At 35.8% G+C, this 15,702-nt stretch overlaps 1 protein-coding gene across 15 annotated transcripts in view; it reads left to right on the top strand.

Annotated features, from left to right (window-relative positions):
* Window positions 1-15,702, top strand: part of RFX3 (regulatory factor X3) — a 311,794-nt gene that overhangs the window by 168,223 nt on the left and 127,869 nt on the right. For all 15 annotated transcript variants that reach the window (XR_004177857.1, XR_004177855.1, XR_004177856.1 and 12 more), the window contains one exon: window positions 14,903-15,000. Coding sequence is in view for 12 of the 15 variants with exons in the window: in XM_031654201.1 (XP_031510061.1) it covers window positions 14,903-15,000 (98 nt within the window). In the remaining 3 variants the exon portion in view is untranslated. The remainder of the gene's footprint in view (window positions 1-14,902; window positions 15,001-15,702) is intronic.

Genomic DNA, 15,702 nt, shown 5'->3' with positions numbered 1-15,702 from the left:
TTATCCTAGGTTTGATTTGTTCTTCAGTTTTTAACACAAAGTGGAAACAGGTTATTGCCTTAGATATTTTCCCCCTAACATATATATATTTATAGAGGGGAATTTATATTTCCCTCTATATGAGGCTCTGGCTGCACTCTGAAAATTATGATATATTTTCAGTAACATTCAGTTCAATACATTTTCTAATTTCCCTTGTGATTTCTTCATGATATAAACCATAGATTATATTAATAAGTATATTGTTCATTTTACAAATATTTTGGACTTTTTAAGATATCTTTTTTTTTCTTTTTTCTTTTTTTTTTTTTTTGAGGCGGAGTCTCGCTCTGTCGCCCAGGCTGGAGGGCAGTGGCCGGATCTCAGCTCACTGCAAGCTCCGCCTCCCGGATTTTACGCCATTCTCCTACCTCAGCCTTCTGAGTAGCTGGGACTACAGGCGCCCATCACCTCGCCCGGCTAGTTTTTTGTATTTTTTAGTAGAGACGGGGTTTCACTGTGTTAGCCAGGGTGGTCTCGATCTCCTGACCTCGTGATCCGCCCGTCTCGGCCTCCCAAAGTGCTGGGATTACAGGCTTGAGCCACCGCGCCCAGCCAAGATATCTTTTTGTCTTTGATGTCGAATTAATGTTTTTGGTCAGAGAGCATGCTCTGTATTGTTTTAATACTTTTAAATTTGTTGGGACTTGTTTTATTCCTCGTTGTTTGAACTTTCACGAAGCATGTTCATGTGCATCAGAACATACCTGTTCTGCTGTTGTTACGTAGATTATGACGTGAAAGTCATTTTGGTTAAGTTGATTGATAATTTCTATATTCTCAATGATTTTCTGTCTTTTTTGCATATCAATTATGGAAAAAAGAACCCTGAAACCTCCAACTGTTACTGGATTTTTCAATTTTCTTCTTTCCATTGTATCAGTTTTTGCTTCAGGTATTCTGAAACTCTGTCTTTAGGAGCAGACACATATAGGATTTGTTATTTCTTGATATTTTTCTTAATGAAATATTTCTCTTTTTATCTGGTAATACTCTTTGTCCTGAAGTCTACTTTGACTGATATTAATATAGCCAGTTCATTTTTTCTTATAATTGGTATTTGCAAAGTTTATCTCTTTACATCCTTTTATTTTTAACCTGTTTCTGTATATTTAAATTGTGTTTTGGTGGATAGCATATAGTTGGATCTCACCCATTTTTACCCATTCTTGACAATCAGGATTTGAATCTTGTAGATTCCAGGTAATTATTGATATGGTTGCATTTAATTCTAGCATCTTGTTATTTGTTTTCTATTTGTCCCATCTGTTCTTTTATTTCCTTTATTTTTGCTTTCTATTTGATTTATTGACTGTTTTCTAGTATGACACTCTATCTTCATTATTTTTTTCTTTAGTATTCAATGATTTTTAAAAATATGTATTTATCAGTCTGTGTTCAACCAATAATTTACCACTAAATACATATGAATATTATAAAAGAGTATTTTCAATTCTCTCTTCTGTCCTTGGTGCTATTTTTGTCATTCATGCATTTCACTTCTACATGTATTGTAATAATGCACCACTAGGCATTATTATTTTTGCTCTACGTAGTCAATTACCTTTTACAGAAAAGTAAAAGAAAACAAAAAATTCCTATAACTTACCTAAAAATTTATTATTTCTGATGTTTCTCATTTCTTTATATAGATCTCAGTTTCCATCTAGTATTCTTTTTCTTCAGTCTGAAGAACTTCTTTTGTCATTATCTTCATTGACTGTCTGATGGAGAAGTATTTGTCAGCTTTTGTTTGTCAGAAAAAGGATCCTCTCTTCATTTTTGAAGGCTATCTCACTGGTTACGGAAATTTAGGTTGAAATTTTTTTTCTATCACTATTTTAAAGCTGTTATTTTTTTGTCTCAGACTTGCATTATTTTTGACTGAGAAGTTTTCAATCATTCTAATATTTGCTGCCTGGTATCTATCTTTTTTTCTGTCTGCTTAATTTTTTTCTCTTTATTACTGGGTCTAGCACATTAATTATAATGCATTTTGGTTTAATGTTCTTTCTCTATTCATTTTTAAAAATTTTTTTTGGTAGAGATAGGGTCTTGTTGTGTTGCCCTGGCTAGTCCTAAATTCCTGGCCTCAGGTGATCCTGCTACTTTGGCTTCTTTGTCTGTACATTGATGATGTTCTTCCATTTGTGTTTGTCATTTCAATCAAATTTGGAAAAAGAAATCTACCACTCTTTATTCAATATGTTTTCTGTTACTTCTCTGTCTGGGACTGCTAAATACTGTCCCGTAGTTCATTGATACTTTATTTCTCATCATTTCTTTTTTAAAGTCTCTGTTCTTCATGGTGAGTAGATTTTATTGCTAGGCTTTCATTTTAAGTGGTCTTTTCTTCATTGTGTTATCTGCTTTTAATCCTAATCAGTGAAATTTTCATTTTAGATATTATATTTTCCTACTCTACAAATAGTACTTGGTTCTTCTTTATAGCTTCTTTCTTGTTTTCTAATCATGTTCATGTTTTCCCTTAAATCATAAGTCTATTCATAATAGCTGTTTTAAAGTTTCTGCCTGATAGTTCATTTCTGACTTTTCGAGGTCTGTTGCTATTGATTGATTTTTCTCCTGATTACAGGTCACATTTCCCTGCTTCTTTGTATGTGTAATTTTTTTTTATTGTATGCTAGGCATTATGATTCTTACGGTATTGTAAGTCTGGATTTTGCTGTCTTCCTTTAAACATATTACATTTTGTTTTGGGTAGTCAGTTACACTGCTTGTAATTCAGACTGATATTGTCAAGTCTTGTTATTTAGCGTCATTAGGATGAGCCTAAAGTTGTCTTTACTCTAGAGCTAGTATAGCCCTACTACTAAGGCTTTACCCCTTCTGGTACATCTACAGAATGCCCTAGGGGTTCACTAAAGTCTTACTACTATGGGTAGTCACATCTTAAAACATCTCTGCACCTTACACGTGTGCAGTTCAGAAAATGATGAGAGATTCTCTTGGGTCTGTTGCTGTCGTTTTCTCTAATGCCTTCTCTAATACTCCGCTCCCACCTTTCAGCGGCCGTTAAGCCTTCCCATTTCTAATCTTTGTTTCCTTATCTCAGTGAGACCATCATTCTGTCCTAGTTTCTCTCTTCCTTTTCTGCAGTGTGGAAAATGGTTCTAGGTCAGAAGCCAGGATCATGGCAGGATTCACCTTGTTTGTGTCCGTTCTCTTAAGGATCACCATCTTATGATGCCTTTTGTCACATGACTGAAAACATTATTTTATATATTTTGTCAAGTTTTCTATTTGTTTCATGTGGCAGGGCATTTCCAGTAGTATTTACTCCAGCATGGCCTGAAGTGGAAGTCTTACAAACTTTGAATATATTTTAATATGATGTGTAAGGTGTTTAATGTGTAAGGTGCAGAGATGTTTAAGATGTGACCAGCCATAGTGGTAAGACTTTAAGTATGATTTTATGTTTAATATGATTTTAATATGTACATAATATATGAATTCATTTTCACTTAAAAAATCTAACAGCAACATAAATATGCAGAATAAAAGATAGTTTTTTCACCCATCTCACCTCTTTTCATGTCATTCAGCAGAGTTACCATTTTTAGAAGTTTGATGTATATCCTTCGGTTCTCTTTTATATGAATTCGTATACACATGCAAACATATATGCTGATACATATATGCACACACACATACACACATTTTATTTACATTTATGTTTCTATATTCATAAATTTATTTTTGTAAGCACAAAGCTAATAATACTGTAAGAATAAGTATTGTTCCACAACATACTTTTTTAACTTAGTAATATATATATTGGAAATCTTGCTACTAAAATACATCTAAATCTTACTTTATTCCTTTATATCGGCCATGTATTCTATGGAATGGTCGAATTAAAATTGACTTGATAATGTCAGGTTTCATCATCATTAAGGTTTTCCTTTTTCTTATAAATTACATATTTTTTGAAATTTTTTTGTACAGCAACTCTTCAGATACTGAGTTTTCTTGTTGAGGAAATTCACAAAAATGTCAAATGATATGCCTGTTTATAATTTATAAATTTTATAAATTACCTTTAAATTGCCTAAAGAACCTATTTATATTACTACTGATTATATGTAAGCATGCTTGTTTTCTTAAAATAATGTCTTTAATTAATATAATCCCTTGGTAATTTTTATAGTTCTAGAGAGTAAAAAGTAGTTTTCTTTTCATTTGAAGTTCTCTGATTATGTTTAATGTTGAGCTTTTAACTTTGACATTTGTCGTTCATCTGTAATTTTAATTTTGTGACACACCTATGTTCCAACATGTTTTAGTTCTTTTTTTTTATTTATAGGGAGTATTTATATATATGGGATACTATATCTTATTAAGTATATTGCAAACTATTTATTCAATGATGTCTAGATTCTGAACTTTGTTTATGGTGTTATTTGTTCTAAACTGTCGTTGTTGTTGTTGTTGTTCAAATCTGACTGGCTTTTCTGGCATCTGGCTCTTGAATGTTTCTAGGGAGGTTTCTTCATTTCAAGGTCTATAAATATTTGCATGATTTTATTTTATTCTATTCATTTGTATATTATTTAAACAAACTAGAATATGTTTGTATATTGACATATGTATGTGCAGTCACATTTAAAAAAAGATTTTAGTTTCTTGAGAACACTTCATTTTTCTAAATCACCTTTAGTATTACTGCAAAATTGAGAGGAAGGTACAGAGATTTCCATAAAACCCCTTGCTTCACACATGAATAGCCTCTTCCATTATAAACATTCTCCGCCAGAGAGGTACATTTGTTATTACTGATGAACCTACATTGACCCATCATTATCAACCAAAGTCTAAAATTTGTATTAGAATTCATTCTTGGTGTTGTACATTCTATGGTTTTGAACAAATGTATAATGACGTGTATCCACCATTACAGTATCATGCAGAGTAGTTTCACTGTTCTGCAAATCCTTCGGGCCCTGCCTTTTCATCTCTCCTTTCCCCAACTGGCAGCCACTGATCTTTTTACTGTCTCCGTCATTTGGCCTTTTCCAGAATGTGAGATGGTTGAAATCCTACAGTATGTAGCCTTTTCAGATTACTTTCTTTCGCTTAGTCATATGCATTCAAGTTCTCTCCATGTCATTTCATGGCTTGGTAGTTCATTTCTTTTCAGTGCAAAATAATATTCCATTATTGGAATTAATGAAAACAATATTTCATTGTTTTGATGTGTAGTGCAGTTTATTCTTCCATCCACCTTCTGAAGGCCATCTTGGTTGTTTCCAAGTTCTGGCAATTACGAATAAAGTTGTTATAAACGTGTATGCCTGTTTTTGTGTATACATAAGTTTACAACTCCTTTGGTAAATACCAGGGAACGTGATTGCTGGATCATATGACTAGATTATGTTTAGTGTTGTTAGAAACTACCAACCTGCCTTCCCAAGTATCTGTACCATTTTCCATCCCTCCCAGCAATGAATGAGAGTTTCTATATTTTTCATATCCCTGCTAGTATTTAGTATTGTCAGTGTTCTGGGTTTTGGCCATTGTAATTCAGTGTTTTAGATTTTGGTATCTTATGATGGGAGAATATTTTCATATCCTTATTTGTCATCTGTATTAAGGTCTTTGGCCCTGTTTAAGATCAGCTTGTTTATTTTCTTATTGTTGAGGGTTTTTTTTAAATTTATTTATTATTATTATTATACTTTAAGTTCTAGGGTACGTGTGCATAATGTGCAGATTTGTTACATATGTATACTTGTGCCATGTTGGTGTGCTGCCCCATTAATTCGTCAGCACCCATCAACTCGTCATTTACATCAGGTATAACTCCCAATGCAATCCCTCCCCCCTCCCCCCTCCCCATGATAGGCCCCGGTGTGTGATGTTCCCCTTCCCGAGTCCAAGTGATCTCATTGTTCAGTTCCCACCTATGAGTGAGAACATGCGGTGTTTGGTTTTCGGTTCTTGCGATAGTTTGCTAAGAATGATGGTTTCCAGCTGCATCCATGTCCCTACAAAGGACACAAACTCATCCTTTTTTATGGCTGCATAGTATTCCATGGTGTATATGTGCCACATTTTCTTAATCCAATCTGTCACTGATGGACATTTGGGTTGATTCCAAATCTTTGCTATTGTGAATAGTGCCGCAATAAACATACGTGTGCATGTGTCTTTATAGCAGCATAATTTATAATCCTTTGGGTATATCCCCAGTAATGGGATGGCTGGGTCATATGGTACATCTAGTTCTAGATCCTTGAGGAATCGCCATACTGTTTTCCATAATGGTTGAACTAGTTTACAATCCCACCAACAGTGTAAAAGTGTTCCTATTTCTCCACATCCTCTCCAGCACCTGTTGTTTCCTGACTTTTGAATGATCGCCATTCTAACTGGTGTGAGATGGTATCTCATTGTGGTTTTGATTTGCATTTCTCTGATGGCCAGTGATGATGAGCATTTTTTCATGTGTTTGTTGGCTGTATGAATGTCTTCTTTTGAGAAATGTCTATTCATATCCTTTGCCCACTTTTTGATGGGGTTGTTTGTTTTTTTCTTGTAAATTTGTTTGAGTTCTTTGTAGGTTCTGGATATTAGCCCTTTGTCAGATGAGTAGATTGCAAAAATTTTCTCCCATTCTGTAGGTTGCCTGTTCACTCTGATGGTAGTTTCTTTTGCTGTGCAGAAGCTCTTTAGTTTAATGAGATCCCATTTGTCAATTTTGGCTTTTGCTGCCGTTGCTTTTGGTGTTTTAGACATGAAGTCTTTGCCCATGCCTATGTCCTGAATGGTACTACCTAGGTTTTCCTCTAGGATTTTTATGGTATTAGGTCTAACATTTAAGTCTCTAATCCATCTTGAATTAATTTTCGTATAAGGAGTAAGGAAAGGATCCAGTTTCAGCTTTCTACTTATGGCTAGCCAATTTTCCCAGCACCATTTATTAAATAGGGAATCCTTTCCCCATTTCTTGTTTTTCTCAGGTTTGTCAAAGATCAGATGGCTGTAGATGTGTGGTATTATTTCTGAGGACTCTGTTCTGTTCCATTGGTCTATATCTCTGTTTTGGTACAAGTACCATGCTGTTTTGGTTACTGTAGCCTTGTAGTATAGTTTGAAGTCAGGTAGCATGATGCCTCCAGCTTTGTTCTTTTGACTTAGGATTGCCTTGGCAATGCGGGCTCTTTTTTGGTTCCATATGAACTTTAAAGCAGTTTTTTCCAATTCTGTGATGAAAGTCATTGGTAGCTTGATGGGGATGGCATTGAATCTATAAATAACCTTGGGCAGTATGGCCATTTTCACGATATTGATTCTTCCTATCCATGAGCATGGTATGTTCTTCCATTTGTTTGTGTCCTCTTTTATTTCACTGAGCAGTGGTTTGTAGTTCTCCTTGAAGAGGTCCTTTACATCCCTAGTAAGTTGGATTCCTAGGTATTTCATTCTCTTTGAAGCAATTGTGAATGGAAGTTCATTCATGATTTGGCTCTCTGTTTGTCTGTTACTGGTGTATAAGAATGCTTGTGATTTTTGCACATTAATTTTGTATCCTGAGACTTTGCTGAAATTGCTTATCAGCTTAAGGAGATTTTGGGCTGAGACAATGGGGTTTTCTAAATATACAATCATGTCACCTGCAAAGAGGGACAATTTGACTTCTTCTTTTCCTAACTGAATACCCTTGATTTCTTTCTCTTGCCTGATTGCCCTAGCCAGAACTTCCAACACTATGTTGAATAGGAGTGGTGACAGAGGGCATCCCTGTCTTGTGCCAGTTTTCAAAGGGAATTTTTTCCAGTTTTTGCCCATTCGGTATGATATTGGCTGTGGGTTTGTCATAAATAGGTCTTATTATTTTGAAGTACGTTCCATCAATACCAAATTTATTGAGCATTTTTAGCATGAAGGGCTGTTGAATTTTGTCAAAAGCCTTTTCTGCATCTATTGAGATAATCATGTGGTTCTTGTCTTTGGTTCTGTTTATATGCTGGATTACGTTTATTGATTTGCGAATGTTGAACCAGCCTTGCATCCCAGGGATGAAGCCCACTTGATCATGGTGGATAAGTTTTTTGATGTGCTGCTGAATCCGGTTTGCCAGTATTTTATTGAGGATTTTTGCATCGATGTTCATCAGGGATATTGTTCTAAAATTCTCTTTTTTTGTTGTGTCTCTGCCAGGCTTTGGTATCAGGATGATGTTGGCCTCATAAAATGAGTTAGGGAGGATTCCCTCTTTTTCTATTGATTGGAATAGTTTCAGAAGGAATGGTACCAGCTCCTCCTTGTACCTCTGGTAGAATTCAGCTGTGAATCCATCTGGTCCTGGACTTTTTTTGGTTGGTAGGCTATTAATTATTGCCTCAATTTCAGAGCCTACTATTGGTCTATTCAGGGATTCAACTTCTTCCTGGTTTAGTCTTGGAAGAGTGTAAGTGTCCAGGAAATTATCCATTTCTTCTAGATTTTCTAGTTTATTTGCGTAGAGGTGTTTATAGTATTCTCTAATGGTAGTTTGTATTTCTGTGGGGCCGGTGGTGATATCCCCTTTATCATTTTTTATTGTGTCTATTTGATTCTCCTCTCTTTTCTTCTTTATTAGTCTTGCTAGTGGTCTATCAATTTTGTTGATCTTTTCAAAAAACCAACTCCTGGATTCATTGATTTTTTGGAGGGTTTTTTGTGTCTCTATCTCCTTCAGTTCTGTGCTGATCTTAGTTATTTCTTGCCTTCTGCTATCTTTTGAATGTGTTTTCTCTTGCTTCTCTAGTTCTTTTAATTGTGATGTTAGAGTGTCAATTTTAGATCTTTCCAGCTTTCTCTTGTGGCCATTTAGTGCTATAAATTTCCCTCTACACACGGCTTTAAATGTGTCCCAGAGATTCTGGTATGTTGTATCTTTGTTCTCATTGGTTTCAAAGAACATCTTTATTTCTGCCTTCATTTTGTTATGTACCCAGTAGTCATTCAGGAGCAGGTTTTTCAGTTTCCATGTAGCTGAGCAGTTTTGATTGAGTTTCTTAGTCCTGAGTTCTAGTTTGATTGCACTGTGGTCTGAAAGACAGATTGTTATAATTTCTATAATTTCTGTTCTTGTACATTTGCTGAGGAGTGCTTTACTTCCAATTATGTGGTCAATTTTGGAATAAGTGCGATGTGGTGCTGAGAAGAATGTATATTCTGTTGATTTGGGGTGGAGAGTTCTATAGATGTCTATTAGGTCTGCTTGGTGCAGAGTTGAGTTCAATTCCTGGATATCCTTGTTAACTTTCTGTCTCGTTGATCTGTCTAATGTTGACAGTGGAGTGTTGAAGTCTCCCACTCTTATTGTATGGGAGTCTAAGTCTCTTTGTAAGTCTCTAAGGACTTGCTTTATGAATCTGGGTGCTCCTGTATTGGGTGCATATATATTTAGGATAGTTAGCTCTTCCTGTTGAATTGATCCCTTGACCATTATGTAATGGCCTTCTTTGTCTCTTTTGATCTTTGATGGTTTAAAGTCTGTTTTATCAGAGACTGGTATTACAAACCCTGCTTTTTTTTGTTCTCCATTTGCTTGGTAGATCTTCCTCCATCCCTTTATTTTGAGCCTATGTATGTCTGCATGTGAGATGGGTCTCCTGAATACAGCAGATTGATGGGTCTTGACTCTTTATCCAGTTTGCCAGTCTGTGTCTTTTAATTGGAGCATTTAGTCCATTTACATTTAAGGTTAATATTGTTATGTGTGAACTTGATCCTGCCATTATGATATTAACTGGTTATTTTGCTCGTTAGTTGATGCAGTTTCTTCCTAGCCTCAATGGTCTTTACATTTTGGCATGTTTTTGCAATGGCTGGTACCGGTTGTTCCTTTCCATGTTTAGTGCTTCCTTCAGGGTCTCTTGTAAGGCAGGCCTGCTGGTGACAAAATCTCTAAGCATTTGCTTATCTGTAAAGGATTTTATTTTTCCTTCATTTATGAAACTTAGTTTGGCTGGATATGAAATTCTGGGTTGAAAATTCTTTTCTTTAAGAAAGTTGAATATTGGCCCCCACTCTCTTCTGGCTTGTAGAGTTTCTGCCGAGAGATCTGCTGTTAGTCTCATGGGCTTCCCTTTGTGGGTAAACCGACCTTTCTCTCTGGCTGCCCTTAAGATTTTTTCCCTTCATTTCAACTTTGGTAAATCTGGCAATTATGTGTCTTGGAGTTGCTCTTCTCAAGGAGTATCTTTGTGGCGTTCTATGTATTTCCTGGATTTGAATGTTGGCCTGCCCTACTAGGTTGGGGAAGTTCTCCTGGATGATATCCTGAAGAGTGTTTTCCAACTTGGTTCCATTTTCCCCCTCACTTTCAGGCACCCCAATCAGATGTAGATTTGGTCTTTTTACATAATCCCATACTTCTTGCAGGCTTTGTTCATTTCTTTTTCTTCTTTTTTCTTTTGGTTTCTCTTCTCGCTTCATTTCGTTCATTTGATTCTCAATCGCTGATACTCTTTCTTCCAGTTGATCGAGTCGGTTACTGAAGCTTGTGCATTTGTCACGTATTTCTCGTGTCATGGTTTTCATCTCTTTCATTTATGACCTTCTCTGCATTAATTACTCTAGCCATCAATTCTTCCACTTTTTTTTCAAGATTTTTAGTTTCTTTGCGCTGGGTACGTAATTCTTCCTTTAGCTCTGAGAAGTTTGATGGACTGAAGCCTTCCTCTCTCATCTCGTCAAAGTCATTCTCCGTCCAGCTTTGATCCGTTGCTGGCGATGAGCTGCGCTCCTTTGCAGGGGGAGATGCGCTCTTATTTTTTGAATTTCCAGCTTTTCTGCCCTGCTTTTTCCCCATCTTTGTGGTTTTATCTGCCTCTGGTCTTTGATGATGGTGACGTACTGATGGGGTTTTGGTGTAGGTGTCCTTCCTGATGTATAGTTTTCCTTCTACCAGTCAGGACCCTCAGCTGTAGGTCTGTTGGAGATTGCTTGAGGTCCACTCCAGACCCTGTTTGCCTGGGTATCAGCAGCAGAGGCTCAGTTGAAAATGCAGAAATCACAGGTCTTCTGTGTTGCTGGCGCTGGGAGTTGGAGACTGGAGCTGTTCCTTTTCGGCCATCTTGCTCCGCCGCCTATTGTTGAGTTTTAAGAGCTCTTTGTAAATTTTGGGTAACAATCCTTAATCAGATCAGTCTTGCAAATATTCTATCCCAGTTTGTGACTTGTCTTTTCATTTTCTTCACAGTGTCTTTCAAAGTAGAAATTTTCCATTTTAATGAAATCCAGCTTGTGAATTATTTGTTCGATGAATTACACCTTTGGTGTTATATCTAAAAAGGCATCACCCAACCCAAGGTTATCTAGATTTTCTATACATTTTAAAAATAGGATTATCAGTCTTTCTTTCTCAAAATTTTGGATGCTCATTTGTCTTTGGTTTTGCTTATTATGTTTTTAACCTTGCAAACAGGTTTACAATTTTATTTAAAAGTATTTTTTATCACTTCTGAATTTTGTAGTGAGGAAAATTTTTCATAATTCCAAGTAAAAAGAAATATGTTCCTTTTTTATTTTATGTCATAATGTATCATACTTGAATGATCTTCAAATGTATGCTGTATTGTTAAGTTTAAGAAGCAAGGTTCAGAACAGTGTGTGTAAAATGCTGGGTTTTTTTCTTAGAATGAGGTGTGTATGTATTCACATATGGGTGCTTCTATACACATTCATATACATTTGCATGTATGTCTAAAAAGATACAGAGAAAAAGGCAATGAAAGGATAAACCAAAAAATAGTGAAAATGGTTACTTATGGGGGGTGTGGGGGGCAGTTAGTATGATAGAGGCAACAGGGATGAAAGGAGGATCATCTGTCCAAATATATTCCTTGTTTTATAATTTTGGCTTTGGAACCACATAGATATTTTATGTAATAATAAAGCAAAATTAAATCAAAATTAAATACAGCAAATCCTAAAATTAAAAAGAAAATTAAACACATGAATTTAACTGTGTATCAAGCTGATGACTTATTTTAAGTGACTTTATAGTAATACAGTTATACATCTCTAGGGGCATATATCTTAAGGGCAGAAAAATTGGAGGAAACAAATAATATTTGATACTCAAATATTAGTAATATGGTATTTTTATTTTGAAACCATAAAATTTCGTGATAAAGCAAATAAGTAATCATGTTAAAATCTCTAGTAACCAAAATTTGTAGCATTAAGAGCAAAGATGGGCAAATATATCAAAGATATATTTAATTTGTATCTATTTAAAATTCAATGAAAAAATTAGTATGAATTTATATGTATTTTTATCCTTCAAAAATATTTGTATATCTAGCTTTGATCAATGAAAGGACCTAGAAATATGAATAGCATCCTAGCAGTGAGCATTCATGGGTTCCAGTTGTAGTCTTTGAATACCATTTTCCACTGAGAAGAGCCAGGGCTTTTTGAAGAAATGTCTGATTCCAGATCTTGAGTAGAAAATATGACAAAAGTCTAGAACATTTGTTATAGCAGAAAGTAGCAGAGTTAAGAAAGATGGGGTTGGCCGGGCGCGGTGGCTCAAGCCTGTAATCCCAGCACTTTGGGAGGCCGAGACGGGCGGATCACGAGGTCAGGAGATCGAGACCATCCTGGCCGACACGGTGAAACCCCGTCTCTACTAAAAAATACAGAAAACTAGCCGGGCGAAGCTTGCAGTGAGCCTGTAGATCCGGCCAGCTGCACTCCAGCCTGGGCGGCAGAGCGAGACTCCGTCTCAAAAAAAAAAAAAAAAAAAAAGAAAGATGGGGTTATGTCATAGGAACCAGTTTGAAGAGACTACCATTGGCCAATTTTAGCAAGGAAAAAAGACTGCTAGGATTGAAAGTCATTCAATATGTTCAAAAGCTGGGAATCATAAGGATACAAACAAAACAAAGTGAAAAAACACATCGATCACCTCTGGAGGTTACTGGGGGATAAAGTCATTTTCAGTGCTGTAATATAAAAGAATCATGTACTTATCCTATTCTTCCCATAAAAACTTCTCAAAGTAACTAAATAATTAATGAGAGGAATTTATTCTTTATAGAAGGATTTTGCTAATAAATGAAGAAAGAATAATAGACTACCGCAAGTTAACAACCTTTATTTATTAAAATAATATCTGTAGGAAATGATCATCAATGGCTACTAATATCCTCAGGCAAAACATGGATAGGGAGCAGGATACTATTAATAGACAGATCCAGCTGACAACATGTGACTCCACTGGTCAAACTTAACATTGAAGAGGGACAGCTAGTTGTTATATGTCAACTGATATGGTACCATAGGAAGTACACAACTTTTAAAAAATTGAATTTGTTCAAGCCCCAACGTGTACCAGTTTATACAGCATACATGAGATAGAGGAACATATTAAATGACATTTCAGGATGCTGTTTATCAAATCTAGGTGCCAGAAATTCTCCAAGATAAATGACCCAGTTTCTTGAATAAGTAATAGGCAGGAAATAAAAATGATGGGGGAACTGTTGGAGATTCAAAGAGAAAGAAAATATCAACCCAAATGCATTATGTAGACCATGTTTGGATCTTACTTTGAAAAAACCAGTAATATAGTGATTGGACTCATCAGGGAAATTTTAACAATGACTTGAGTTTTAGATGATGTTAAGGAATAGTTAATGTTTTATATGTGATATTATTGTGTTCATGCTAAAAACAATTCCTATCTCTTAGAAATACAAATGAAAATATTTACCAGTGAAATGATATAATCTCTGGAATTCCTTTTTTTTTTTTTTTGAGACAGAGTTTCGTTCCTGTTGCCCAGGCTGGAGTGCAATGGCACAATCTCAGCTCACTGCAACCTCTGCCTCCTGGGTTCAAGTGATTCTCCTGTCTCAGCCTCCCAAGTAGCTAGGATTACAGGCATGCGCCACCATTCCTGGCTAATTTTGTATTTTTAGTAGAGATGGGGTTTCATCACGTTGGTCAGGAGGCTGGTCTTGAACTCCTGACCTCAGGTGATCCAGCTGCCTCCACTTCCCAAAGTACTGGAATTACAGGGGTGAGCCACTGCACCCAGCCTTCTGTTAATACTTTTAAATAATCCTGTGAAGGGAATAAACAGAAAAGATCATTATCTTGGATGACAAGTACATAGGGTTATTACAATATTTTTTAAAAATTTGAGTGTTTGAAATTTTCTATTATGAATTGTTCTTAATTTTAAAAAATTCAGCTTTAATTTTTTAAATTAAAATGGAATAGAATTTCATGTCATCAAAATAATAACTTTCTTCTTTTTTTACTTTTTCTTTTTTTTTTTTTGATACAGAATCTCACTGTGTCACCCAGACTGTAGTGCAGTGGCACAATCTTGGCTCACTGCAACCTCTACCTTCCGGGTTCAAGCAATTCTCCTGCCTCAGCCTCCCGAGTAACTGGGACTACAGGCACACGCCGCCATGCCCGGCTAATTTTTTGTATTTTAATAGAGACAGGATTTCAGTGTGTTGCCCAGGCTGGTCTTGAACTCCTGAGCTCAGGCAGTCTGCCCACTTTGGCCTCCCAGAGTGCTAGGATTATAGGCGTGAGCCACCGTGGCTGGCCAAGAACTTTTATAATTTTAAACCTGAACAGTTGAAATGTGTCTATACATTTATACCTGCAGGAATGTTACAGAATTTATTCTACATAAATGTTGCAGTTGCTCTGGAACCAACACGTACTTATCTTGAAACTACAGCATGAATCTAATAGTTTTTCTTATAAGTCATTCTCACATTTATCAATAATACCAGAGAAACCTTTGAGGTAGATCTAATGCTGTGTATTCTTCCTATCATACCTACCTCTTACTAAGGTCCTAATACTTGTTTTTCAGGTACAGCAGGTACAGACTGTGCAGCAGGTACAACATGTCTATCCAGCTCAGGTGCAGTATGTGGAAGGAAGCGATACTGTCTATACCAATGGAGCAATGTAAGTTTATATGTGGAAGTCTTTTTAATTCCCCCACTCAGAGAAAAATAATGTACTTTTGAACACCTCCCACTATTCCCAGATTTTTTCCTTTTTTTCAAAGTAACTTTGTACTAGAACAGAGTTACTGAAATTAAGCTGATGTTTAGAGCTTTTATCTACATTTATTAAGAATATGCACTCATTTTCCTTTCACTTAACCCCACAGGATATTTTAAATTATTAAAAGTCTTATGCCCTTTAATAGTTATTCTTGTGCAGAGAAAAAATGTATATACCCCTTGTTAGTGATATCTGTATTTTAATGATAGCTTCTAAACTCTATGCTTTTTGTTTTTATGTACAAGGTCAATTTTTATGTGATGGAGTTTGGGATTTTTAAACATTTTTAAAATAAGATATTCCACATAAAATTGCCTGCTACTCAATAAATCTTACTTTCCTACCTAAACCTACCCCCTGCCTAAAACCAGGTTATCTCTTTTGCCTCAACAATAATATACATTTTTATTTAGGCTTCTTAGCTGCTTCGGAATAAGATGCAGAATGTTATTGTAAATAAAGGAACTAAGAATTATTGTAAGTCACTAGGATTGTTTCCAAATTGGCTTTTTTGCTTGCAACCCATAGGCTTCCTCGGTTAACCTAAAATGAATTCAGGTTCTCTCACTGACTCTTCTGCCCACCTCCCATGGATGTTGG

This window comes from Papio anubis, chromosome 13 (assembly GCF_008728515.1).
Source record: "Papio anubis isolate 15944 chromosome 13, Panubis1.0, whole genome shotgun sequence".
Classification (NCBI taxonomy): Eukaryota; Metazoa; Chordata; class Mammalia; order Primates; family Cercopithecidae; genus Papio; species Papio anubis.
The sequence above is the reverse complement of the archived record's forward strand: the minus strand, read 5'-3'. Positions and strand labels throughout refer to the sequence as shown.